Source organism: Mastomys coucha, unplaced genomic scaffold (genome assembly GCF_008632895.1).
Source record: "Mastomys coucha isolate ucsf_1 unplaced genomic scaffold, UCSF_Mcou_1 pScaffold2, whole genome shotgun sequence".
Taxonomy (NCBI): Eukaryota; Metazoa; Chordata; class Mammalia; order Rodentia; family Muridae; genus Mastomys; species Mastomys coucha.
Window position 1 is genome coordinate 14,512,420 of NW_022196902.1, and position 13,607 is coordinate 14,526,026.

The 13,607-nt window shown below is 43.0% G+C and overlaps 1 protein-coding gene across 3 annotated transcripts in view; it reads left to right on the top strand.

Moving 5' to 3' along the window:
- Slc2a12 (solute carrier family 2 member 12) overlaps positions 1–13,607 on the top strand; it is a 56,781-nt gene that overhangs the window by 14,643 nt on the left and 28,531 nt on the right. For all 3 annotated transcript variants that reach the window (XM_031380577.1, XM_031380578.1, XM_031380579.1), the window contains exon 2: positions 4,507–5,847. In XM_031380577.1, the coding sequence (XP_031236437.1) occupies positions 4,507–5,847 (1,341 nt within the window). The remainder of the gene's footprint in view (positions 1–4,506; positions 5,848–13,607) is intronic.

Genomic DNA, 13,607 nt, shown 5'->3' on the forward strand with positions numbered 1-13,607 from the left:
TCATAGAATATCCTACTGCAAGGTTTTAACCTTTAAAGGTAAATTGGCTAGAGACAGATAAAACAGATAGATGTTGAGAGAGTAATATGCTGTGATATATGCAGATTAAAGTAAAATGTTTCAATAATCCATAGAGAAATGCCATCGCTAATGGCTGAAAAACTGTACTCAGTGTTCCAGGTCCTAAGGACATTCACAAACCTGATGGTTTCCAGATCCCCTGCACATATCCCGATTTGTCAGTGTTTTGTGCCCTGGGTAAGGAAAGAGGCAAGTGATCTGAGTCCAGAAAGCAGCAGCAGGAGGCAGCCAGGCCCCTCTCCCCTAAGGAGTAGTTCTTCTATAAGACTACACGAAGCCACCATGCTGTTGACTCCTGCAGATCTCTCCAAGGCAAAGCAGCAGACCCACCATCAAAGGAGGGAACCCTTGAAACACCAGAAGTCCCCTTTGCAGGCAAACACCCTTTCCCATCTTCCAGAAGGGAAGGGAAGGGAAGGAAGGGGAGGCTGCAGGGACAACCATCTGTTTCCTAGGTTGTTCAGCTGTCAGTTTTACTACATCCTTAACCCTGGCCACCTATGTTAGTGTGAACATCTTTTGGCTGCCTCACCCCATCTGCCTCCAAGGTTTCACTCTCAAGAATTACCAGTTGCATCAATCAGAACATGAGAGCCCACAGTTGCCAATTGAGAAACACATGCATGCACAAGTCCATACAGCACACACAGATAACATGAGTAATTGCAGAAGGAAGGGTGGATAATCGAGTGTTCCTGGACTGGCAAGATATCTCAGCAGGTAAAAGCGCAAAACCTGGATGTTTGAGTTTTATCCCCAGATCTCATGACGGCAGGAGAGACCTGAATCCCAAAGGTTGTCCTCTGTTCTCATCATGTACACCACACACACACACACACACACACACACACACACACACACACACTCACTCACCCCACAGAGAGAGAGAGACAGACAGACAATACTATTTTTATCCAATTAGGAGGATTTCACTGATTTTCTTTGCAGTAGAAGAATTTGCTTATGGGAATGTTAAAGATCGCCTGAGAGAAAGGAAAACCGAGGACGTGGATGGATCTGTAAGAGATTATGCCATTTAGTATATGCTAAAAAGAAATAAGCATACTAAGTAGCAGAAATGTCCCCAGGTGATTACATTTCTTGAAGGCAGAGACCATATTTACGTTATTTCATTCTCTCTGTGTGTATGTGAGTTTGCATGTATTTTGGTACCTAGAAAAGTACCTGCTATATAAAGGTACTTAATAGTTACTTTCTGATTATATGGATTGCTGATACAATTAGTTTTAATCTAATGGCTTATTTATTATACATTAATTTTATTTGACTTATTTGATGTAGATTATTTTATTCTTATTCACTGGTCTATCTTACCATGACTCACTCACTCCATCTATCTATCTGTCTATCTGTCTATCTATCTATCTATCTATCTATCTATCTATCTATCTATCTATCTATCATCTATTTATTTATGTATAGACATAATCTCTGTAGCCCAGGTGGACATTGAATTCTATGTGTACCCAAGGATGACCTTGAACTTTTTCTTGCTTAGACCATCAGAGTGCTAAAATCACGGGCATGTGTACCAAATTGGTCTTGATGCAGTGACAGGAACTGAACTAAGGGCTTTGCGCATGCTAAGCAAGCATGTTACCAATTAAGTTACGGCACCTGCCCCAATTTATTTGTTTATTTTTAATTGTCTATTCCATATGCCACTAACTTGCTGGTGGAATACCTTAGCTATTTGGTACCTAGATCATCTTAATTTGACCTATTTATTTCAGCATAGCTGAATTCCCTATGAGCCCTGGCTGGGTAGACCAGGCTGGCCTTGAACTCACAGAGATCTTCCTGCCTTTGCCTCCTGACTGCTGGAATTAAAGGCATGTGACCCCATGCTTGGTTTCGGAATACCACTTAAAAATGGCACCCTGTTCACCTTCAGGAGCAGGCAGAGTTAAATGGCGGCACCTCAGCCAATGATAGTGGGTGGGGAGGGGGGAGGGGGACATACACTCATTCCAGCCCAGCCAGCTCAGAGTCACTGCTTCTCCATGTTTGTTCCTGGCCCTCTATCTTGGAGGTGTCAAGGTCCCCATCCTAGCCCTGCTGCCTTTCTTTCATTCCATCTTCCTATGTGACCTCCCACATTCCGTGGTTTTAAACACCATGTTTACTCCATCTCTCCAGCCTCCATCTGCCCCAGATACTCATGTGTCTCTTCTGGACATTTTTATCTTTCAGGGGAAATGAAAAAAACATTTTAGTCTAAATGATGCTTCTGGTGTCCATGTTTCTTGTTACTATACACAAACAGTTCCGTTCCTGACTTTTCCGGGCAGGGCATGTTGTACCAGGCAGTCTATATAAACACGCATACATGTACTGAGTGTTGTAGAAGCACCCACTTGATTGCTCGACCCTTGTGCCATTTGAGGTACCAACCAAGTGGGAGCTTAGTCCACTCCCACTTCCTGAAAAGATATACTCATGGGCACTCATTTGGCTTGACAGAAAGCCTTGTGTTTGTTGCCTTGTCTCCAGTTCCACCTGAGCCCTCAAATCTGAGCCAAAATCATTTTCTGTCAGCGAAGTCCTTGAAACCAGTGACCACTCTTGGCCCTTGAAGACTGATTTTCTCTTCCAAAGCAATCATACCTCCTGTACTGGCTGATTTTGTGTGTCAACTTGACACAGGCTGGAGTTATCACAGAAAAAGGAGTTTCAGTTGGGGAAGTGCCTCCATGAGATCCAGCTGTGGGGCATTTTCTCAATTAGTGATCAAGGGGGTAGGGTCTCTTGTGGGTGGTGCCATCCCTGGGCTGGAAGTCTTGGGTTCTATAAGAGAGCAGGCTGAGCAAGCCAGGAGAAGCAAGCCAGTAAGAAACATCTCTCCATGGCCTCTGCATCAGCTCCTGCTTCCTGACCTGCTTGAGTTCCAGTCCTGACTTCCTCTGGTGATAAAAGGCAATGTGGAAGTAAGCTGAATAAACCCTTTCCTCCCCAACTTGCTTCTTGGTCATGATGTTTGTGCAGGAATAGAAACCCTGACTAAGACACCTTCCAAACCAGGAAAACTTTGGCACCTATACTCTCTGACTTAGTGGATATGTAGTCTGTTGTACTTGGAACACAATGAAAAGTGTCACGGTGACTTCCCCCTACACACAGCACCTCCTCTGTAGCTATCCAAGTTCTCTCTCCACCCTTCCTTACCATCAGGCTCATGTTGTGGTACACATACTATATGCTGTCTTTCTCACTGTTTCTGAGACATGGCAAGAGACTCACTGTTGTGTCCCAGAAATGGCTGCCACTCTATCTAGTACAAAATAAAATAAAATAGAATATAAATGCAAAATTTATATTATTAGTTATGTAATACAATTATATATTAATATAAAATTTATATGATATGATATTAAATTATATTATGTACATTTCTTCCTCCTGCCAACAACATTTCCTGTTTGCTCTGTTTTGGTCTTGTCACAGTATAAGATATCTATGTCTCATCTATATCTGTCTATATCTTCATATATATACATGTATATATGTGTGTATATGTCTTAGAATGTGACATATCATACATATATATATACATTATGTATATATAGCATACTGGTTACTGAAAAGTAATAACTGTTTATCTTTTCCCTTTTTCCTATGGTTTTGCATTAAAAAGGAAAATTTCAATCCCCTTTGTTCCCCTCTATTGCATCCCACCCCCTTCTTCATCCCATGAGTAACAGACATTGAGGTCTGCTTGCTCCCCATTTATTTCTCCCTTCCTTATTTTTGATATACCCCTGACTTTGTTCAATGGTCTCTACACTTCCTGCTCCCACCTCTATGGCTTCGGCAAAGCCTAAGTACAGCTTAGTGGTGGCCAATAAGGAATGAAGGCAAGAGACTTAGACACTGGTTTCCGTGGGGCTCTATATAGCCAGGAATACATACCTTCTTGTAGAGGTCCCTCCCCTCCTACCTGCCCTTGGAAGTCTGTCTTTAAAGAACTGGGTTGGGCTGGGACAAGCAGGCTATCTGGACATCTAATACAACGCCAGAGGCGTGCACTAACTGGTAACCTTGTTCGTTCTGTCTTTATCACTTGCCAGCTGCTTATCTACCATAGCTACTTATTCTTGACTAAAAACAGACCCAACACTCTAACTAGAAGGAAGCCAGCCTTCATAAATGCCTCCATGAATCTTCGCATAAACAACAAAGAAAAAAATTATTTTTCCTGATGTTGTTAATTATCTTCTTGGCTAGTGTCTTATTCTACCATGTTTTTTTTTTTGTTTGTTTGTTTGTTTTTAACCATGGTTGGTTGTATGTGTGTCTAAAGCCAACAGTATGAAAGTCTTACTGAGGGACAAATCTCCATTTGGACATGACGTGTTTGGGATGGTCTCTTGGACTGATTTCACCATTTCTCTTTTCTGCTTGTAGGTCCCAGCATGTTTACCTTCCTGACATCTGTTACTGCAGCCATCAGCGGCCTCCTGGTGGGTTATGAACTTGGGCTCATCTCTGGAGCCCTTCTGCAGATCAGAACGCTGTTAGCCCTAACCTGCCACGAGCAGGAAATGGTTGTGAGCTCCCTCCTCATTGGGGCATTCCTCGCCTCTCTCACTGGAGGCGTGCTGATAGACAGGTACGGAAGACGGCTCGCCATAATCCTGTCATCCTGCCTCCTAGGACTCGGAAGCTTGGCCTTGATAATGAGTTTGTCCTACATGCTCCTCATCGTGGGGCGAGTTGCCATAGGGGTTTCCATCTCCCTGTCTTCCATTGCCACGTGTGTGTACATTGCGGAGATTGCTCCCCAGCACAGGAGAGGACTTCTTGTGTCCCTGAATGAGCTTATGATTGTCACTGGCATCCTCTTTGCCTATATTTCAAATTACGCATTTGCCAACATTTCCAATGGTTGGAAGTATATGTTTGGCCTCGTGATTCCCCTGGGGGTTCTGCAAGCAATCGCAATGTATTTTCTTCCCCCAAGTCCTCGTTTCCTGGTGATGAAGGGGCAAGAGGAGGCTGCAGGCAAAGTCCTCAGGAAGTTAAGAGCGGTCTCAGATACCACTGAAGAACTCTCTTTGATCAAATCATCCTTGAAAGATGAGTATCAGTACAGGTTTTGGGACCTGTTTCGCTCCAAGGACAATATGAGGACCAGAATCCTGATAGGTCTGACCCTGGTATTTTTTGTCCAAACTACCGGCCAGCCAAACATACTATTCTATGCATCAACTGTCTTGAAGTCTGTTGGCTTCCAGAGCAATGAGGCAGCTAGCCTTGCCTCCACTGGGGTTGGAGTGGTCAAGGTGGTTAGTACCATCCCAGCAACCCTCCTTGTGGACCATGTCGGCAGCAAAACCTTCCTCTGCATTGGCTCCTCTGTGATGGCTGCTTCACTGTTGACCATGGGCATTGTGAATCTCAACATCAACATGAACTTCACCAACATCTGCAGAAGCCATAGTCCTCTTAACCAGTCCCTGGAGGAGTTTGTGTTCTATGCTACAGGAAACCTGTCGATTGGCAACAGCAGTCTCAGGGGACACTTTAAAAGAATCACTCCCTATAGCAAGGGCTCATTTATGTCCCTGGGGAATGGCATGGAGCCGAAAGGGGAGATGACTTCCACATCTTTACCAAGTGCTGGACTAAGCAAAACTGAACACCAGGGAGTCACAAACCCTGTAGTTGTCCCAACTGCTTACAAGTGGCTGTCCCTGGCCAGCTTGCTTGTTTATGTGGCTGCATTTTCGATTGGTCTGGGACCCAGTAAGTACCTCACTTCTTATTCGTTTGCTCTATGACTTCTGATTGTTCTGTACCGCCTGTCAAACAATCTAGTTCAAACAATCTAGAGTTAGGTACAACCTTGTTAAATACAAGTACAAGAAGCAAAGTGAGCATACTGGTGGACTCCTGATGTTCTGCAAAGGTGGGAAATGTGCCTGTTGTGCATTTGCTTCTGAAAAGCACAAAGCCCATGTTTGTCTACAGGATCAGTTACTCATCATAATCCGCATCATATGAGCATACTTCAGCACAATTGACCAGGGGTGAATCAGACCTGGAAAGAGATTGCTCAGTGGCATTAGATTGTTGTATGAATGCAACTTTATTGTGGTTGCATTACATTCTGTGAAGGGAAACAAATGAAGTGTTTAGATCTTGTTAAAGATACAGTGATTGGTGCATTCCAGTAATAATAAGAATGGCATTGTGAGGCAGAAAGATTTCTTATTTCTTATTTGAGTAAATTTTATTTACTAGAGCAGATTCCTGGGGCAATATCTTGCTCTTTCATTAAATGGGAGGATGAATGTGTGGTTGGTCCCAGCCAACAGAACACAAATTTGACAACTTACCAGGACCTACCTACAAGGCTCTTCCATTTGTTCAAACATAGACATACTTGTTGAGATAGCCTGTCTCTGTTCTGCAGTCTTTTGCCTCACAAGACATCTCAATCTTTTTCAGGGAGGTTGTGGAGGATCTCTCATACATGTCACTAGGGGAAAAAATGCTTAAAGTCAAGGGTAACTCTCCCATCTCAGATCCTCCTGCCCTCCGATTCCCACCTTTCTCCTTGCCTTCTCCTTCTCCTCCATCTTTCTACCCTCTTCTTCAATCCCTCCATTTATCTACTAAATGGAGGTGACAAATTTTCTCTAATAAAGGCTTGCCTCTTTCTGATCATCAGTCAGCTGAGTTGACCTGTTAGATCTCAGTTAATCAATACCCTTGAACATGCTGCTATAGCCTCTCTTGTCCTAATTCTACTACCACCTTATTATTTAAACTTTACACTTCTAAAATATCAATTTCTAGATATTGATTTTTTTTCAGATTCCAGGCAAGGATCTGGTGGACCCTGTACTGTGTTTACTCACCTGAGGCAACTGAGGACTAAGCAGCTTTAACTACATTGGGTAGCCAGAGGAGGCCATCTTCTGGCACTGTGGGTGGGTAGATTTCCCATATAAGCTGTGAAGAGGCAGCTAGAGTAAATATTACTGTAACCTAGCCTCTAATTGGTCTGTCTCACTCTTGGTTCTGTTCATTAAGACACTAACATAGAAAGCTGTTGACCCATGGTATACTTATGTGACTGCTCTGGTTTTTTGAACTAATGACATTTGGTGAAGCATTAGTATGGGTGTTATCATATACCAAGGAACAACTTGAAATTGTCTATTGAACTTTGCTCCATAAGCAAGTACAGTGAGACTAGTTCATCTGATAAACTTTGCATGGTGGTTATCCATCTACTGGCTTTCTTTACCAGAATCTTTTTTTTATTTCCCCTACGTTCATCATGAAACTAAAGATGTTTCTTTTATATAGCTATTTTGATCCAATCCTCTGGAACATCAAGGGTTACCTTAATATCTGAGAAAAAGCACAAAACAGGTATGCCCTCTTGGTTTTAAAGTTGAGACCTTCTTCAGTTGAAAGAGTTGACATTGTATGTGGTACACATCATAAGAGATGTTGATAGAAGCAGTGAAAGCACCAGGTGACTGAAGTCCTATGAATGTATACTTTGACATAGGCAAGGCCAGTCCAAGGCTCAGACACCAATCGCCCATAGTAAATTGGCAAAGCTATTACCCATATGAGCCAATGTAGCACTAATAGCACTGTAGGCTAGAAGCAAACTCTTAACATAAGGGCCCTTAGAAGACACTCTAAATGCTTTCCTCATAAGTTCAGGTATGAGTGTTTATGAACCCTTGATTGGTATGTGCAATGCCTAGCAACCATAGCTTGCTTCTCTCAGGTGTTTACAGCCTGAGACTGCTCACCTGCAGAGATTCTCTACAGAGATGAGCTAATGCTACCCCATGTCCGGCACATAGTAAACACTTGAGATTCTAGGTTGCCAATGATTAGAGAACCTCTGTTTCCACTCTGGTTCCAGCTTTGCTGCACATGTTTCTGTGTGTCTGTCTTGTCTTCATTTCCCTGCTGCTCCTAGCTGGGTTCAGGGACCCAAGCTGCTTAGGACATGACAAGCCTATTCATCATTGGAGTCTTTTAACATCATGTCACCCTTCTCTCTTTCAATTCTGGCTCATCTTGAATGCAGCATATGTTCTACTCCAGCTCATCACTTTCTATCTTAATGCAGCAGAACAGGCTTCTCCTCTGTAGAGAATCCTGTTCGATTTTGGAAACATTTCGTAGGTTCATTGTTTATGCTTCCTTAGAGGGTACTATGCTCCTCTTCTTTTTAAATGTATCTTAAACTTAGTGGTGGGTATTAGTTATGCAGGATCAACCAATCCAGAAGCTCGTGTGTTGAAGGGCTTCGTCCTCAGCTGGTAGATCCAGTTTCCTGTTAGTCTTGATAGTAAACATGAACAAATTTAAGAGCTTTCTGTCACTGTGATAGATTCTTTTTGCCTCGTGGTATCTCAGCTTTCAGTCTATGATCACTGTGTCCCTTTTGCCTTTGAGTCAATGGTGAGGCAGTATGTCACAGGACAGTGCACAGCCAAGAAAAATACTCTTCTTTGACACAAAGAGAAAGAGGAGAGGAAGCAAGGATCCTGATGTCTCCTTCAAAGCCATACTTCTAGGGCCTAATGGCTTTCCAACAGATCCTACCTTCTAGAAGGGTCCACCACGTCCTAATAGCACTGTAGGCTAGAAGCAAGCTCTTAACATAAGGGCCCTTAGAAGACACTCTAAATCCAGACATGGCAGTTAACTATGTTTGGCTCAGTCCTCCCTTCCCTCCCCTGCAAACTAGAGACACTGAAGAGACTCTAGCCTGCCCCAGCACGTCAAACATGCCTCTGGCAGGCCTTATCCTTTTCTTCCAATCCCCACACCTTGCTAAAATCCATTAGATTGCATTCCTAAAGCTAACCCCCAAGGTCTGTTTCCTTAATTGCCTATTTCTTCCTCCTGAGGCTGACTACCAAGATACAGCTACTGAAGTATTGAAGTCGAACAATCAAAAGCCCCCTTTGTCTGCCCTAACTAACCTGTCCAATCAGAATGATACACCTTATCCTAACACAGGGTTTCCCCTTTTACCTTTATAAACTGCCATTTTCCTATGGGCCACATCTGTCTCTTGTTTATCCAGAGGTTGTTCTTTGTCACACCCCCAACCCCACCTTTCTGGGACAAGTATCCCTTCCCTTCTCCTTTGTTCCCTACCCCTTCTCCCTAGTCCTCCATCTCCTGTCTTTGTCTCTTATTCCCTGTCCTTTGTCTCTCTGGAGCAAATAAATCTCCTTTTGCTGAGAGCTTAGTCTTGGGGTGTTGTGAGCTGATAGATGCCATTCTCTTTAGATCCAGTCTTTCTCTTCTCAAGTTCTGCCACAGGTGTGTGCAGTGTGTGTGCTTTTTCTAAAGCTAAGCTGCCAGGATGGGGCACTTGGAGGGAAAGACAGAGACAGAGACATTCAGAGACAGATAGAGAAAATAATGACTTTTAAAGTCTTCGATGTACATTTTTTTAGATAACTTAATGAAATATCAAGTATGTGCATCAGTTAGAATTCAGGTTTAATTGATATAATGAAGACCAAAATAACAAAATATTAAGCATGCAGACATTTCTTTCTTATTTCACTTTCCAGTGGGAGCTGTGTGCTGTGGTGGTGCCCCCAGGAGCTCACAGCTCCCCCCTTTGGGGCCTCTGACCTACATCAGACTCTGCTTTGATATTGCCTCTTCCTTTGCCACAATGACTGTTTGAACACTAAATTACATTTCACAGTGTTGTCACCCATTAGTAGTAGCTAGTGACACCTTTAGAATAAACACAGTGAAGAGCCTGGTCCTCTGTGGCCATGAGAGTTATTGCACTAGGGCATGATCATTCTGGGTGATGAGCAGACAGAAGTTCTTTTTATTTATTTTTCACATCTCACCACTGTGCATGCGTATTTGTGCATGTTCATGTGTGGGTGTGTGTGCTGGAACCATATGTGTCACAGCATTCACGTAGAGGTCAGAGGACAACCTTGGATAGCCATCCTTACCATCTTTGTTTGCTACAGAATCTCTTTGTTATTAAAGGCCTGTGATGTACCAGCATCTGAGGATTCTCCTCCTTGGATGCCTCTACCTTGGATCTCACCATATGAACATTGAGATTGTAGGTGCTCTACCCACTGAGCCATCTCCACAGCCTGTAGTAGATTTCTTATAGGGTTCAGACATCACACAACTGAGAGAAGCTAAATAAGCAAAGGTTAGTAAGAGGAAAAGGAAAAGACTTAGTAATCAGGGCTATGGAGAGAAGCTGGTAGAGACATGTGTGGAAGGCTGTGGCCTGTTTATTTAATCATGACCTGGAATCTCTACAGAACAGAAAAGAAACTTAGACCAGAGTAGCAGAAAGCAAAATCAACTGAACTTGCTAGTAAACTAGGAGCATGTGAGAGAAACTTTAGCCTGCCCCATGTCTTCCCATCAGGTCTGAGGACGCTGGCCATCTGCAGAAAAATGGCCATGTTTCCCCTCTGCTTGGTCTTGGGGAAGTCCTAATAATAAATCTGGCCAAATTTTGTGTTTATGACCTATAAGGGGACCCGGTTGTTGACAGCACGGTGTCTAGGCCACAGTGAAGTCTCTAGCCTGGGCTGGGGTTTTACCTTCATGTCGCCATTTTTTCCCCATGAGGTTGCCACCCCTGCAGCCCCTCAGGGTTGATGTTTGGGGCCTTTTTTCATAGTTCAGTCAGTGACCAAACATTTGAGCTGTTCCTCAAAAGTGGATCCTGTATTTGTGATTTCTTTTCTATCTCTGCCATCCTAGCTTCGCTCAGTGTTACTCCTAGATACCAAGAGAGAGTCTCCCGATAATTCCATTACAGAATTTGCTCATACCCATCCATCTTCCTCACATGCAGCTTTATATCGTATTAGAGAAATAGACCGTTTTCCAAGATGAAAAGAAGATGGTAGATTATCTTTATTTACTTTTTTGGTGGGAAGGAAATAAGCTGCCAAGGATCCTGAGGTCACAGGGCTGGAGGTCTATAAAACAGACTCCTTTAGATGATCCCACACTCTCTACCATTACAGCCCAACCCTGAAAACTCAGCTTCTCAGGGCCTTCCATCATATCCCTGAAGGGCATCACTGGAGACTATAATGTGCTCTGGAGCCAGCATTCACATAGAGGTACATTGAAAATTCTGCATAGCATGCATGGTAAGTGTTAGTGCAGGCATGATGAGGGAATGGCGCATTCCTTAGGGCTTCTTTATCTCCCATTCCTCCCTACCCCAGCCATAAACATGGAATACATGGAACCTCTTCCCCCTCTACTTAATCGAAACGTTTCCTACCTCTGAGGCTTCATGAAACTCTATGCATCCACTCAAGTTCATAAAAGGCCTCAGTTTGTATGAGCCATTAATGCATGTCAAATGTAAAGTAACTCAGTCTGGGATTTAAAGAGACCGAGTTAAAAACCAGAAACTCTGGGTTCTAATCCCAACTCTTCAATTTACTGGCTATGTGACCAACAAGCTGCATGTATTCTCAGTTGTTTTTACTCTATGAAATGGGCATGGTAATACCTGTGGTATCTGCTGGAGTGAAGAGGTGCATGCCAGCTGAGCCAATAGTGCTTTAGATGCTAACAAGCACAGTGTCACTGTGAATGACAGGGCAACAGTGTATATCAGTCTTTGACAGCTGGTATGGCTTCCGTTCATTACTTTTGCTTTATTAATTGGAGCACAGCTACTAGATCATCCGTTCTTGGAACAAGGAAAGCACATCTTGTGTTTTCCCTTTCTGTCCTTTTTTTCATGTGATCACCTTCTAGTTCTGCCTATCAACCATTCCAGGCTGTATTAGGATTGTGAAGGGAGCTGGGGAAAGACTCTTAACCCAAGGAACGAGCTTAGTCTCAGCGCAAAGTGGGCAGGCAAAGGACCCAGTGATTTAGGAATGCTACACAGTCAACGCAAGCCCTCTCGCTGCCAGACACCAGCATGAGGCTTTCTGTAGAACAATAAACATATCACTTGGGTACAACTTTTAAAAATCAGTCTGGTTCTGCCTATAAGAAAAGAGGCTAGGAGACAGTCCTGCTCAGCTGGTGGGGGGCAGCCAGGGCCTATCTTTGTTAAACCCTAAGCAGCCAGACACAGGGCTTTGAAAGTCATCCTGGACTTTCTTGGACACCTTGGCTTGTTTTGTTTGTTGTTTAGGCTTTTCGCCACTATGTGGAGGAAGTAAGTTTCTTTCAGAACTTCTAGGTCCAAGGTATTGCCACTGGGTGAGGAAGCTGAGGACTGAAGGTGCTTGGGGTGTGGGAATGGGTTAACTCTCTCATCTCACAGTGTCTAACTCAGAAAGGTCCCTCCAAGGACTGGCTTGGGTGTTCCATGTGAGACTGCATCATGCTGTGAGAGAGGCCGAGGCCAGCATCTGAATCAACTCTCCTGACAGGAACAGTCATCTCTCACCACAACTTGGGGATAGAGATTTTCCTAGTGTCTTTGGGATGATTTAAAGTACTACCCTTTGTTTGTTTTGCAAAGAGCCAGTCACTCATGTCTATATTTATGCTGTGCTTTCTTTTTCTCTCCTAATGAAAGCATGCCATAGGGGATTCCATTTCAATACTCAAAATCGTATTTTAGGGCCTTGGAATAAACTGCAAGAGCCAGTTAGAGCTTTAAAAATGTTATTAGGAGCAAGCTTTTCATACCAGATTTTAAGTGCATTATAAAACTTATTAGCTTGGTGTGATTATTGCTCAACTATGGGGGTTACAGAGTTTATTGCTTGTAAAACAAACAAATCCTTTGTATAAGTAGAGGCATAAAGGGGAAAGTACTTGTTGTTCTAAAGCAACATTGAAAGGAAGATTAAACCATCCTTATTAAATCTTCTTAAGTGTGAGTTGGCTTTGGGCAGCATTCTTTAATTATATTAGATCATAGTGTGGCTTTCCTCTGCCAGGAAAGTGTTTCTATTCTTAGGTTAAAGTGTATGCCCCAAGTTGTCTCACTCTTGGCTCCTCTAGTTTTCTAGCTGCAAAATAACAAGGTTGCCTTAGGATGTAGAATTTCAGAGAGGGGACCTACATGTGGCCTCCAGTAATGTTAGATACTTCCTCGTGTGTCCTTAAGATGGTATTCTAAGGCATGCACTGGCTTTAGCCATCTGCTGAAGGGTTCATAGGACTTAAGAGGAAAAGTGGCCTGTTCACTTCTGTGTAAGTAATAGTAAGATTCTTGTGCAGAATTAAGTCAGGACATGAATTTCATTGCCATTTTTCATGAAATTTATTATTATTTATTATAGTCAATTATTCACACTTGTCCTTCAATATAGGTTCAAAACTTTAACTCTCTGGGAGTGTTCAAGGTGGTCTAGTCCATCTTAACTCCTTTTAGTGACTGAAAAATTTTTTAGCACATAATCACAGACTCCTGATACAATGAGAACATCTACTTACTCCACAGGAAAAGAGGAGCCAAGGCTCAGAGGCTGTTGTCATTATGTCATGAGTTCATCTGAGGTAACATTTGTGGAGAATTTGGTTCT